Below are 15,234 nucleotides of genomic sequence, written 5' to 3' on the forward strand. Positions count from 1 at the left end.
TTCTTCTGGCAGTCCATGGTATATTCAATATTCTTCGCCAACACCATAATTCAAAGTCATCAATTTTTCTTTCATCTTCCTTATTTATGGTCCAGTTTTTGCATGTATATGAGGCAATTGAAAAGACCATGGTTTGAGTCAGGAGCACCTTAGTCTTTAAAGTGACATATTTGCTTTTTAACACTTTAAAAAGGTCTTTTGCAGCAGATTTGCCCAATGGAATGCATCATTTGATTTCTTGACTGCTGCTTCCATGGGTGTTGATTGTGGATCCAAGTAAAATGAAATCCTTGACAACTTCAATATTTCCTCCATTTATCATGATGTTGCTTATTGGCCCATTATGAATTGTGGCTTTAAAAATAATTAACTGTCATATTTAATTGCTTTTGTCTTAAACTCTACTTTTTCTAATATCAAGGGATGCAGAAGTGAGTTAGCACAGCCACTGCCATCAAGTCAATTCTGGCTCATAGCAAACCCGTAGGACGAAGTGGAACTGCTCCATAGGGTTTTCCAGGAAGCAACTGGTGGAGTCCAACTGCTGACCTTTTGTTTAGAAGCTGAGAGTTTTATGAGGATCTGTCTGAGAGTTGATTGTTCTGGGTCAATTTTCCCAGGTACCCTAAACAGGCTGTTTAAATATATAGATTCAGGGTATTTTCTTGGACTGTAGTTATAAATGTTTGTTCTATGCTCTTGTTTTGTTTTTTCTCCTTCAGGGTCTCCAGTTATATGTACATTATTTCTTCTTTGTCTGTCTTCCATTTTAGATATGTTCTGACACTTTTTACTTATTGATTAATCTTATTTTCACTCTCTTGGTTGTGTTTCTGTCTTTTTTCTTTACACTCGTCATTAAATTTTAATTTGAGTTTATTCTCCCTTGGATATCCATGTAATTTAGTCTTCATTCCTGATTCTTTTTGTCTTTTTTTTTTCCTGCCAATCTTTGTTTTCAATTTTGAGTTTTTGATTCATTGTGTTTTTTCCATAAACTCAACTGCTTGTTTGAAGACATATAATTCAATTTGTTAGGCTGCTTTTGCTTCACAGTCATTTTTTTTTTTTGGTGGGGGAGGGAATATTCATTTTCTGCTTTAATTGTCATTTTGTTTTCTTCTTATAGTAGTTCTCTACGTATTTAATATATTTTAATATTTTCAGTTCATAGATTTTGATTTGTTTACAAGATTTAAAATTCAAGGGCAGCCTCTTCTGCCAGTATATAAACATATAGTGTTTTATTGGGGTGGGGAGGAGAATTGAGAGTATTATGATTTTTCTTTCTTTTTTGTCTTGTGGACTTTAAATTTTCCCCATTTGCTTCATTTACCTGGCACTACCCAAAGTTCAAATAATGCCTCTGTTTTTCCTTTCTGATCTTATTTTCTCCTCTAGAAGGGATGTCACCTTGCATAACTTGCACACTGAAGTCCCTTTCCTATAGTCAATACTGTATCAGGATTTTTAAAAAAAGATTTTTTGCTTTTAGGGTGGACTAATTCTTTTGGGCAACCCTATCCCAGCTCCATTTTATAGATGTGGAAACTGAAGCCCAGTGTGAGGTCCTGACTTGTCCAAGTACCCACAGTGAGCTTCTCCTGACATCAGGTCCAGGGTCCTTTCTTCAGGAAATAGAACAGATGTCATTTCATTTCTTTTCTAATGGACCTAAAAGAGTTACATTATGTTTCAACAAAGTATAAAGAATATTTAATGACAAAGGACTAATTTTAGATCAACCCTTCTTGTTTTTATGCATTTTTCAGGACTGCCCTCATTCTCTACAAAGGCTTATGGCAGAGCATAAGAAAGAATTCTCATTGGGATTTGTGTTTATTTTTCTACTCAAAGGTAATGTGAAGTTTGGGTTTTCTCTGTCTTCTCCTTACTAGCTAAAGGATTGAATTTTATTTGGTTTTATTTCTTCTCCTCATAGGTCATTATTTTTTAGGATATTATAGGGAAATTCATATTTAGAAGTTGCCACCAAGGATAATAAAAAAAAAAAATCTTTTTTTTTTTTTTTTTTATTATCCTTGGTTCCTCCTGGCTGATTTTTAATTATAAATGTAGTAGCTATCACTTTAAAGAAAAGTAATTCACTAAGAGAGTCAAAGTTGATGAAGCAGAATTCTATTTTGGTATTTGTTTCTAGGCTAGTTGTTGTGGTAGTTAATAAATGAAAGGAGGCTGTGGAAGACATCCTTAGCACAAGTACTGGTGCAAAAGAAGCAAAGATCTAGGATTAAATTTTCTAATTAGGTTCTACATTTGATTCTATATACAGTCAAAATAATTTGCAAAGTTAAAATTATGAAATGAGGATCAAGGAAATAGTGTCTAATAACATGGTCCCAAGCCAAATCCACTGTCATCGAGTTGATTCTGACTCATAGTGAGTGACCCCATAGGGTTTCCAAGGCTGTAAATTTGTACAGAAGCAGACTGCCACATCTTCCTCCTGAGGAGCTGCTGATGGTTTCGAACTGCTGACCTTTGGGTTAGCTGTTGATTGCTTTAACCACTGCCCCACCAGAGCTCCTTAATAACACAGTAGGAGCTTATAACTCTTGAATTGATGATTTAAAGTAATGGAGTTGGGAATAAGAACTTCATCATCAGCAGGTGTAGAGATAATAGACGAAATATCTTTGATTTTAAAAATTTTACTGGGATAGTTAGAACCATATCTTTATAAAATAAACAAATTTAAACACTATGTTAAAACTTAACATTGACCTATTGCTCCTTGGCATCCAAGTACTGCTGGACCTTACAAACTTAACATTGACCTATTTGTCAGTATATCTATGACACATACGTATGACAGTAGTAGGTCAATGTTAAGTTTGTAGTACTTGGGTGCCAAGGAGCAAAAGCAATTACAGTAAGTCAAGGACTACACTGGTCACAGCTTTGTCTCCTGTTTTTCAAGCAGAGGATTAGGTTACCCGGAGATCTAGCAGAGAAACAGCCCAAGGAGTAGTGCTGTCTTTTATCTTCTCACCTCAATATTCTCTAAAATGGGTTCTTATTTTTAAAAATTGGGGCATTGAAGCTGACAATTTTAGTACAGGGAGTACTATTTCCAAAACCCTCATACGCGCTTTAGGTGTTGTTGTTAGTTGCTGTCAAGTTGGCTCTGACTCATGGTGACCTTATGTATAACAGAATGAAACATTGCCCATCCTCATGATTGTTGGTATGTTTGAGTCCAATGCTTCAGTTTTTAGTGTTTGCATTTGAGGGCTATGAGCAGATGCCATTACATTTCTTTTCAAATGGGCTGAAAAGAGTTACACTGCGTCTTAATCAAACCTAAAAAATACTTAATAACTAATGACTTCAATAAAAAAATTCTGTTGGCTGCTAAGCCATCCTGATTCCACCTGTGTCTCTCAGCATCCTTTACAGCCATACTGCTTCACTGGAACACACACAAGTAGACAGTTAATGGCATATAACTCTCTTGCCAGATGATATTTTAATGCTTTTAAATAGTTATACTTTATGGGACAAATTTTAAAGGACAAACAACATTATTTTCAACTTTTACCATTTGGAGATTAGGCAGTATTCCGATTTTCACAAACAGAACACACAAATAATAAGAAATAAAGAAAATATACTATTCAATTTCCTAAAAATATAAGACTATTATAAAGCAGTTTTAGGTAAGTAAACATACCTTTATTTGATAGATGATTGTGTGAAAATTTTTATCATCATCAAATACTGCTGATAAACTTGGTCCAGGTCCACAAGTTTTTTCTTCAAGTTTGTTGTTAATGTAAGGGCTGGTGAAGGCATCAAAATATGGATCAGGCACGAGATTAGGAACTGATAACACAGTGTTCTGAAACTGATTAATTGCAGCTGAAATACCATCCTGTTAGAGAAAAAAGAATAAATATAAATATATAGTTATATTTATGAATATTTCTGAATTTTCTGAAATGCTAGAACAAATAATAATTCATTCAACCAGGCCAAGTGCTGTGTTGACTCTGAGTATATTATAATCAGAAGACACAGCCCTTGCTTTATGGAACCATATTTTCCAATAGAGAGAGAGAGACAGATAAACATAAAATCGCAACACATTGTGAGGAGTGCTACATTTGAAGTATGAAGAAAATACAGTAGGGTCTTGTTTTAGTCACCTAGTGCTGCTATAACAGAAATACCAAAAGTGGATGTGTTTAACAAAGAGAAATATATTATTCCCTCACAGTCTGGTAGGCTAGAAGTCTGAATTCAGGTGCCAGCTCCTGGGGAAAGCTTTCTCTCTCTGTCAGTTCTGGAGGAAAGTCCTTGTCATCAGTCTTTCCTTGGTCTGGGAGCATCTCAGCCCAGGAATCTCAGGTCTAAAGGATGTACACTGCTTCCAGCTATGCTTTCTTGGTGATATGAGGTTCCCAATGTCTCTCTGCTTGCTTCTCTCTTTTATATCTCAAAATAGATTGACTTAAGACACTGTCTAATCTCGTAGACTTCATCAATATAAAAAAAAAAAAAACCCAGTACCGTCGAGTCAATATAAGTGCCGCTAATCCATCTTATTACATCATAGTGATGGGATTCATGAAACATAGGGAAATCACATCAGATGATAAAATGGTAAACAATCACACAATCATACAAGGGAATCAGGACCTAGCCAAGTTGACAGATATTTTGGGGGGACACAATGCAAGCCATGATGGTCTTAAGGGACATAAAGCCAAAATATGCCTCAGGGAATCAGGGAAAGTTTAAAGGGAGGATTAAACATGTGTATTCTTTAAGCAGTAATTTCTGTTCCCAAAATCTAACATGAGAGAAAAAAATTAGGCACATAAACAAAGATGTATGGACCAGGACACTCACTGCAGCATTACTAACAGTAATATCTAGAGAAACACCTAAATGTTCGACATCACAGAGCACTTACACAATGGAAAATTAAGCAACACTTAAAATAGCATATCCAAGGGTTTTTTGATGGCATGGGGAAAGCTTATGCGAAATGAGCAGGGTATAAAATGGAGTATAATATGACCCCAATATATGTATATGATCTTATGGTAAGCTATATATGTCTGCATATCAGTATACAGGCCTCCAGGCGCTCCTTGGAAACTCTATGGGGCAGTTCTACTCTGTCCTGTAGGTCACTATGAGTCGGAATCGACTCGATGGCACTGGGATCGGTATACAGCGAAACAAAACCACAAGGAAATACATCAAAATGTTACAATTTTTTTTTAGTGGCATATGAGACTATGGATGATTTTAAAGATCTTTTTCTGTGCTTTTCACAGTCTCTGCAATGAACATGAATTAGTTCATAATTTATAAAATAATACAAAATCTAACTGGAGAAAATGAGGTAAAGAAAGGGTACTTCTTGAAATGAATCTTAGAAGATGAGTGAAGTTCCCCAAGTGTCCACTCCAGGAGTAGAGTCCTTGCTAAGGCTTGAGCCCTGCTGGCTGGCAGGTTTGGGGGCTATACGTCATTTAGGAGCTGGAGTGTTTACCGTCAATGGAGAGAAACAGACACCATGCCACTCCCTCCCCTTCCCCCCTTAAAGGCCTTGTGCAAGATGCTGAGTTCTATTGTTAGTCTACAGGCCAGTTTCCCCCAGGCTGCAACCACGGATTGCCCTGAGGATAAAAGGGTTCCATGTCTGGTAAGTTTGGGAAGAAATCCCAGGTTAAACAAAGCTAAACAAGCTTCTTCTCAGGATCTGCCAAACAGAATTCTTCACATCTGTTAATATGCAAATGTATATTGCATCCCCTTTTCTCCTGGAATAGCTATCAACATCTCACAGAGCATCCTTTAAAAAATGCTACTTTAGACAATGGAGAAATGTAAAGCCGGAAAGTGACATGACTAGATTTGCCTATGAGAATGATCTCACTGTTGGCAGTGTGGAAAATGGATTAGAAGGAAGAGAGGCAGGCAGACCAGAACAGACGGTGATGACAGGTCAGATAGGAGATGATGACATTCTGACTGAGAGGAGTGGAGGAGGGGATGCAAGTAAGGATCATAGGATTTGGTGACTTGATCTTGATGAGGTGAGGGAGACTCTGGGATGACTCCCAGCTTGCGGGTTTGAGCATCTATCTGGATAAAGCCTTTCATTGAGGTGAAGACAGGAAGGGAGGAGCAAGTTTTGGAAGAAGTTGATAAATTCAATTTATTTTGCTGAGTTGGAATTAACTGTGGGACATTCAGATGGTGACTTCCAGATGGCTATGAGACTGGAGCTTATGAGAAAAGCAGTAGTTGGAAACACATATTAGTTGCTCTTCGAAAAGCGGTAGTTACAACAATGGACACATGTAAGAGCACCCAGGAAGAACATGGACAATGTGAAGAGAAGAGGAGGGAGCCCCTTAAGATAACCATAATTAAGGATCTCACACACACACACAAAGAGACTGGGAGAGAAGACTGAGAAAGGAAAACATGTTGTTACAGAAGAGCCAAGAGAAATTAAACCAAGGGTGGGGTCCTAGATGGGGATGTGTGTTAAGACCAGTGGCCAAAATAATAATGAGAGCAAATAGAAAATTTATGAATGATAGGCTAATTTTGGATTATATGAAGTAAAAACTTACATGTTGGTGTGAACACATGAATGTGTTTCTTATATCCAGAACTTGGCCATATGTTCTTTACATGCAGGAATTAAAATACCTGTGTGGGAGGCAGGTCCTACATTAGGGAAAGGGAAGGGTATGTCATTTTTTGAGGCCTGATCACTTGGGGATAAAGGGAAGAACAACCAGTTGCTTGCTGGAGAGAGTCTTCTCTGTCATCTGCTGCACAGGACACCTGCCTTCCAAGTGAAGGAAATGAGTCTTCTGACCAGGAGGGGGCATGGAAGCCTAGTGCTTCTGTGTGAGAGCTCCTGAAGGAGGCCCCAGCACAGGGATCTCAGCAGTCTGCTATCATTGTACATGTCTTAAACAAAACAGTCTATTTCTTAAATCCACGGTCCAATGACTGCTGGAATTGGAAGCAACCCTGGAACTTACCTGCCTCCCCACCTTAGAGATGCAGAAACTGAGCCTCAGAGAGGTAACTGGTTTCCCCAATGTACCATAGCTTATTAATTGTAAAGCCAAGACTAGAATCTAGAGATCTAGTGCTATTTGCACCAAGGCATACCAGTTAACAGCAGAAAATATAGACTAAATGATTTACTAATCTATGCACATACACAAACGTGCCTCCAAGATTCCCTCCCCTTGGTATACAAACCCAGTATAATCCCTCTCCTCTAGAGTATGAATGGGACTTGTGAATATGATGGGATGCCACTCCCGTGATAAGACGACATTACATGGCAAAGGTGAGGGGATTTTGTAGTTGTAACCAAGATCCAAAATCAGTTGATTCTGAGTTACTCAAAAGGGAGGTTATCCGGGATAGATCTGACTAAATCAAGTGAAAGCCCTTAAAAGAGAGATTGAACTCTTCCTGAAACAGAGCTTCTCCAGCTGGTATTGAAAAGTCAAAAGCCATATTGTGAGCGGCCTGTACAGTGAGCCACATGGCAAGGAAATGTGGGAGGTCTCAAGAACCTAAGGGTCATCCCTAGATGACATCCCACAAAAAACGGGGTCCCATAGGTACATGAAGGTGAATTCTTCTAACAACCCAAAAGAACTTGGAAATGGATCTTTCCCCAGTCAAGCTTCTGATAAGACCTCAGCCCCAGCCAATACCTGGATTGCAGCCTAAGAAACCCTGAAGTACAGGACCAAGCTAAGCTCTCCCAAGACTCCTGATCCAGAGAAACTATGAGATAATAAATGGGAGTTGTTTTAAGCCGCTAAATTTATGGTAATTTGCTATATAGCAGTGGAAAACTAAAACAACAAAATTCTCTCATAAGCAGCATACTTTAAAAGATTTCAAAAAACAGTATTTAGAGTAGAGTGATTTCTTGGACTCTTATTACAGGGATGCCAAAGAGGCAATTCTAATTTTGTATAGAATATGTTGATAGTTGTCATGGATTGAATTATGTCCCCCCAAAATGTGTGTCAACTTGGCTAAGCCATGATTCCCAACATTGTGTAATTTTCCACCATTTTGACATCTGATGATGAGTCAGGATTACAGGCAATTATGTTAATGAGGCAGGATTCAATCTACAAGACTAGGTTGTGTCTTAAGTCAATCTTTTTTGAGATATAAAAGACAGAAGCAAACAGAGACAGATAGGGGGACCTCATACCACCAAGAAAAAAGAGCCAGGAGAACAGCGTATCTTTCAGACCCAGGGTCCCTGCGCTGAGAAGCTCCTCCTTCGGGGAAAATTGATGACAAGGACCTTCCCCCAGAGCCAACAGAGAAAGAAAGCGTTCTCCTGCAGCTGGCACCCTGAATTCAGACTTCTAGCCTCCTAGACTGTGAGAGAATAAATTTCTCCTTGTTAAAGCCATCCACTTGTGGTTTTCTTTTATAGTAGCACTAGATAACCAACACAATAGTGTATCTTACCCTACCTCCTAATTTGTCCCAAGTCAAAGAAACTGTGCTAAACATTTAGATCGTTTTTACGTAAGTGTAGTGCTGCCCACAGAACAATGCCTGCTTTTTTGTATGATCAGTTTGGAGAAGTAGCAATGGCAGTTCTGCCAACCAATTGCTAGCAAAACAGTGGCTTCATTTTCCAACAAAGTGCTATCCAACAAGGGCACTGTACAAAGAAACACGCACCAGGAAGTCTTCCAAAGAAGGCTCGAAAAATAGTGACTGGACTGTCAACATCAGCTCTGTGAGAAACATGGGAATGAGAGATTCATCTTCTTCTTGCTTTTCCAGCAAAGGGGGTGCCTGAAACATGGATGTTTTAAGTGTTATAAAGATACAAGCACCAAGGTGTCGAATAAAAATTGTAAAAAGCTGTATTACAAGAGGCACATATTCTTAACTTTATAAAATTAGCCGATCTTATAATTTTGACACATGGGAAGTCTTTCAAAGAATATTCACAGAGGCTGAAAAAAATAAAGGCAAATAGTGAAAGACTACGTAATGTAAAATTTCTCCCCTTATAAAAACACTATGAACAAAAAGGAAGGGCAAACATCAAACTGGGAAAACGTATCAGTCAGTAATATACATAGCACATAAAAACACTTGTCACTGATCAACTCTGATTCACAGCGACCCCATGTGTGTCAGCGCAGCACTGTGCTCCATAGGGTTTTCAGTGGTTGATTTTTTCAAAAGTAGATCACCAGGCCTTTCTAGGAAGGCAACTCTGGGTAGACTCAAACCTCCAACCTTTGGGCTAGCAGTCAAATGCATTAACTAGTTACACTATATTAATATACTCGATGGCACTGGGTAAATATACTTAATTGAAATATATACTGATAATAATATTTAAATAGATATATGCTCAAATAGAAATGTGCTTAAATATAAAATGGGCAAAGGGCTTGATCTGACTATTCTCAAAAGAAAAATACCAATGATCAACAAATCGCTTCTTTCTTCTTTTCCTCAAAATAGTTTATGGAGGAACAATGTTTATCAAATGTTTACTGTATGCCAGGCACAGTACTAAGCGTTCGTGTAATTTCTACACCAACCATATGAGGCAGGTACCATTGTTACTCTCATAAAATAATTTAGATCTAGAGAAGGTAAGACATTTCATCCAGGACACACTAGCTAGTAAGTGGCAGAACAGAATTCAAACCCAGATCATTCTGACCTATCTTCTTATCCCTGCTCTGAGGTGGCAATTAAAGGAATGCGATGTTAAAAAGCAGTGATATACCACTTAACATGCAACAGGCTGACAAAGATCAAAATGAAAGATAATTATCTAGTGTGTATTGTGCGTAAATGCTCATTCTCAAACACTGCAAAAAAGGTTGTAAGTTGACAGAAAACTCTCTACAAAGTTATGCATCAGTATGTATCAAGCTTTAAAAATTCCGCATATTTCTGACCCCATAATTCCACATCCAGGAATTTCCTCTAGGGAGAAAAATGAGAGGTACATGAGAAATATACAGGCGAGGAGGTTCTTTGCAGTGAGAAAGTGATTAACGATAGGACATTGTTCACGAAATTTATATAATGTGAGAATATTACACAGCTGTTGACAAAATACATATTGACTTGAGAGATTTTTTTTTTTATTGTACTTCAGATGAAGGTTTACAGGACAAACTAGTTTCTCATTAAATGGCTAGTACACATACTGTTTTATAACATTGGTTAACAACCCCAGGACATGTCAACACTCTCCCTTCTCAACCCTGAATTCCCTATCACCAGCTTCCCTGTCCCCTCCTGCCTTCTTGTCCTTGTCCCTGGGCTGCTGCACCCCTTTAGTCTCGTTTTGTTTTATGGGCCTGTCCAATCTTTGGCTGAAGGGTGAACCTCAGGAGTGACTTCATTACTGAACTGAAAGGATGTCCGGGGCCATACTTTCAGGGCTTCTTTAGTCTCTGTCAGGCCAGCAAGTCTGGTCTTTCTTTTTAAGTTAGAATTCTGTTCTATAACTTGGGAGATTTTTTAAATAATATATTACTAAGTAGAAAAACAGGGAGTCAAACAAATAAATAAACAAATAAAATATGATGCCTCCCCCCACCCCTTGAAAGTAGTTTTCTTTGCTAGCAGAAGACTCTTTTCTTTGCACATTTCTGTGTTTTTTTTTTTTTCACATTTTCTGTATTTAACACATAGCATTGCTATAATTAGAAAAACGTTACTTTAAAATGTGGTAGTATTTAGAAAAAGGAAGGATTGATAATGAGGGGGAAAGGAAACAATGAAAAGGAGTATGTGGTCACTATTCAACTTTTGGAGAAAATGGAAACTAAGGCAAAGTATATTCATTAGGCCTTGAAACTGCATAGTTGGGTTTCCTGGGGAGGAAGTTGAGATGTGGAGGTAGGAAGCTTGATGAAACCAGTAAGAATATTTTGTTATGTTCTCAGATTTTCTGGCATGAAGCTGTCATCAAGGCTGAAGCTAGGGAAAAGCTTACTGGGAAATATGGCTATGAGATAGTATGAATTATCTCAAGGTGAAATTATTCTTCCGTGACCCTAGGATCAACTCGATAGGTTAGCCACTCAAAGCACAAACATTTGCTTCTATGACTTTGTTCTTCTCACCTCTACACCACTGCTCATTTCTTCCATTTACATCACCTTCCCTGCTTCCCTCTGCCAGTTCATGCCTATGATAGCCTCCAAACTATAAGCTCCTTGGGGGCAAAGTTCCTGTCTATGAATATCATTTCATCACTGTATGTCCAACACCCAGCATAGGGATTGACACACACAGTAGGTACTTAAGAAATATTTGTCAAATAAAACACATTAATAGCCCTTAGCAAATACCTGTGACACTGGTTAAGAGCTCAACTGCTAACCAAAAGTCGTCAGTTCGAATCTACCAGCTGCTCTTTGGAAACCCTATGGGGCAGTTCTACCCAGTCCTATAGGGATGCTATGAGTCAGACTTGGCTCGGCGGCAGTGGGTTTTGTTTTGGTACGAGAGAGACAGTAACATACTGTCAGCACAGTGGATTCTCAGTTTATTATTAGATACTTGCCCATATGCTGATTTTCACTCTGTTAGTGCATATGTGTATGACTGGTCCTGATTATGTGAAATCCTCCCCACATTTCTTCTATTTTTCTAGTACACAGAAAATAGCATAACTCATAGTACACGGTAAACCAAAACCTGCTGCTGCAAAGTTGACTCCGACTCATAGCGCATCTATAGGACAGAGTAGAACCGCCCCATAGGGTTTCCAAGGGGTGGCCGGTGGATTTGAACTGCTGACCTTTTGGTTAGCAGCTGAGCTTTTAACCACTGTGCCACGAGACCCAGTAAGCACTCAATAAATGTTGACCAGCGGACATTCTTAACTTCATTGTGAATATACCTTTTTATCAGTGACTTCAGGCTTGTCTTCACTAATCCATTTCTGAATGACATCTGCTGAAGGTGTTCGTTTTAACTTGTCAGTAAGATAACTCAAAAGAGTGTTAACAGAATTTACTGTTAGGTCATGCATTGTGTTCTCAATTAGATAGTCATTTAGACGGATAAAGCTTGAAAGGAAAAAAAAAATACAGCTTCAATTTTCATTACGTATTTTTGAAAGTGATATAAAGCAAGCATTTAAATTTAAAAATGCATTTTTTCTTCAATTTCAGTTTAATCATATTACAATATCAGAGGTTTATTGCCCAAAAGAATTGTCTGTAGACATCATTCATTTTAAGACACAAATATTCCAATATATAGCATCAATTCTAGCTTCACTAGGTGTTTTAACTCTTCTGTAGGCTATTTAGTGAGAAATATAGTTGTTATAGAAAATGCACATAGTTTACCTAGCCTAAAGGGCCATGCAGTTTTTTTTTTTTTTTTTTAAGATTTAAAGGTAAGATCAATGAATATACAACTTGCATTCTAATGGTAAAGGTGTGAAATCTTTGCTATTGAATAAATGTTGGTTGATAACAATTGGTAGCCTAAAGGCACAAATCTTATTCTTCCTTACTTGAGTACTTAGAAAGCAGATTGTGTCAGCAAGACATTTAGAAGAACTTTTGATTCTCCTTAAATGGAACTCCAGGTGCCTCTAGCACCTGGAGGCTGACCGTGGTGGTCTCAGGGACTGCTTTATTGACTTCTGTTATGACACAGATATTTTTGTAACTGAAAATGAAACTGGTGCATGGTGGAGATTTACGAAATAGGCAGCTGCAAAAGCTGGGCTAAATTACTGAGCATTGAGTAACAATGATATATGCATTACAGGACTGCAACTTGACAGATACTGTTTGGTGACTTTGTTTTTGAGTTATTTGTAGTCAGTCAAATTTTATCATCCTGACTTATCTGAGTCATCAGGTTTTAGAGTGACAGGAATTCCAAACTCCAGAACAGTCTCAGTCAAGATCCAGTTGGGTAGCAGGTGGCAGAGATAATCCATAAAGGAGAGTCCCCTGGTGAAGCACTAGGAGGTGACAGCTTTGTGTGGTTGTGCGGCTGCCTGCAGTTCTTCAGTGGCCAGAAAGAGGGAGCTGGCCCTCCAGGCCCACTTAAGGAGGCCCACAAACCTCTGTGTGTCTGACTTCTCCCCATGGCCTGCTCCACTGCTGGTCTCCAGGCTCCAGGCTGGGCCAGAGGAAAACAAACCCTTCAAGACCAAAAAGAAGCCCTTGGTCTTGGACATGCCCTCCAGTCTCTACCAGCTATCCAGTCCCAAAGCCTGGGTGGAAATCAGAGACAGCCTTCTGGGATATGCATTCAGGCTACCAAACCCCCAAATCCCTCTTCCCCATCGGTGAATCCTCTGATGAAGGGCTTAATTTTTAATGCAATTTGAGAAAGATGATGTTCTCATTTTTCTTGAAAGAAAGAATAATCATTTACCATGTCAGCCTCATGCAGTGATGCCTTTTGCTGGCCTGCTCTGTGTAGGTCATTTTCTCAGAGTCTCCGTAAGAGGGCATGTCACATGGCATCTCAAGGTGACCTGAACTTTCCGATAGACTAAGAATATCTAAGGACGACAGAAGACACAACAAGAATTCTTGTGTAAAAATTCCTTTTTTCTTTTTTTCAATATGGACTAAAAGAAAAGGGAAGTAAAAAAAAAAAAAAAAAAACGACGACGAAATCCTTTGGTTCATGAAGCATCTCAAACCTCAGGAGATAGCTTGGTTATCCAAAAGAATTCACATCAAAAGATGTCAACTCAATGAAAGACTGTAGTTTACTAACATTCTTTCAACAGGGTTTGATCTGTAGACACACAACCTCTTTCCCAGAAACATCTCCAGCCTCTTTCTTGCATCATCTTCTAGAATTCATGATCAACTAGGGCCAACCCTGTGATCCATCCAGTCCCTTAATTCTAACAAACCCACTGTCTGTACTAATACGTTAGCCATATCTTTAAGCAGAGAGGCCACGAGTCCACAGTAAAATGTTTGGGAAATAAAGGTTTTGTACCCAGTTTAGAACCAAGTTAGGAATACTATACACAAGCAGGAGTAATGCAAAGAAAATGCAATATCTCTCTCCACAATATACATTAAATTTGTAACCTATCAAGCAAAATTTTGGAAAAACTGAAAAGTTGGATCAGTATTTAAACTTAGGAAAAGTGGAATTAAAAAAAAAAAGCTCATATTTTAGACAACCATCACTTCTGATACACTGAGGTTCTTCCCCCTTCATACCGATATTAGGTTCATATCCACAGTCATCGGGAATAAATCCTACATCACGCAGAGCAATTCGACAAGCCTTCCTGACCACATCTTTTGCTTCACTTCGAAATGCTTCTAGGCGCTCTGTCACCTAGACATTGATGAATATGTACAATTAATGGTACTTAAGTAGCAATAATAGGGAAAAAATATCTTGAACGTTACAGACAAAATTCCTTACCTCCCCTAGACGTATAACTTGAGCAGCCTTAAATTCCTGCAGTGTGTAGGTATGCCCTTTTTCAATATGACAAAGTCCCATAAAACTCAATTGATAACACAATTCATTTATTTTAAGAAGAGCTGGTCTCAAATACTGAATGAAAATAAAATTTATCATAATTTAGTAAAAAAAAAAAAATCCTGTGTTTTAAAAGCATGCAAACATTTGGAAAGCAAGAATGGTTATTAGGGACAACAAACAGCTGTATATGTCAACTTTAGCTACAACTGCAAGGTGCATACACTAAATAGGAGCACTTCTAAAACTTAGTTTTGAAAGTATTTTATCTGACTTAACCATCAGATTAATTTGTCTGAGTTCCTTTCTTTTCATTTTGATTTTTTTTTTTTTTTTAGCTATCTAAAGAATAAAATTGAGGGCAAGTAACAGAGGACTGGGCAGTATTTTCAATTTCAACAAGCTTGGCTCATGGATACAAAGATTCTTTGGGTCACCTTGAGGACTTCACAATGTCCAGACAAGATAATAATGGAGGGGCCTATCTAATGAGAAAGAAGCTATGGCACCGAATAAAGCCAAATTTAACTTTAAAATTCAGTGGGTAACAAGTTACCCAAAAGAAAATTTGTTCATTACCAAGAACCTTGAAAAGTGGACCAGGAAGATAAGTGGAAGTGATTGTGAGATGACGCTACACTACCTTAACTTAATCTTTCTCTATGGGTATGCTGCCATAATAAGTCAGAGCTCTAGGCTGCTGGCTTT

The 15,234-nt window shown here is 38.2% G+C and overlaps 1 protein-coding gene across 3 annotated transcripts in view; it reads right to left on the reverse strand.

Annotated features, from left to right (window-relative positions):
* Nucleotides 1-15,234, reverse strand: part of DNAH6 (dynein axonemal heavy chain 6) — a 315,642-nt gene that overhangs the window by 254,620 nt on the left and 45,788 nt on the right. For all 3 annotated transcript variants that reach the window (XM_049856189.1, XM_049856188.1, XM_049856190.1), the window contains exons 6-11: nucleotides 14,467-14,601; nucleotides 14,256-14,376; nucleotides 13,444-13,573; nucleotides 11,942-12,110; nucleotides 8,734-8,850; nucleotides 3,695-3,895 (exon numbers count right to left, since the gene is read on the reverse strand). In XM_049856189.1, the coding sequence (XP_049712146.1) occupies nucleotides 3,695-3,895; nucleotides 8,734-8,850; nucleotides 11,942-12,110; nucleotides 13,444-13,573; nucleotides 14,256-14,376; nucleotides 14,467-14,601 (873 nt within the window). The remainder of the gene's footprint in view (nucleotides 1-3,694; nucleotides 3,896-8,733; nucleotides 8,851-11,941; nucleotides 12,111-13,443; nucleotides 13,574-14,255; nucleotides 14,377-14,466; nucleotides 14,602-15,234) is intronic.

The sequence above is a fragment of the Elephas maximus genome, chromosome 17 (assembly GCF_024166365.1).
Source record: "Elephas maximus indicus isolate mEleMax1 chromosome 17, mEleMax1 primary haplotype, whole genome shotgun sequence".
Taxonomy (NCBI): Eukaryota; Metazoa; Chordata; class Mammalia; order Proboscidea; family Elephantidae; genus Elephas; species Elephas maximus.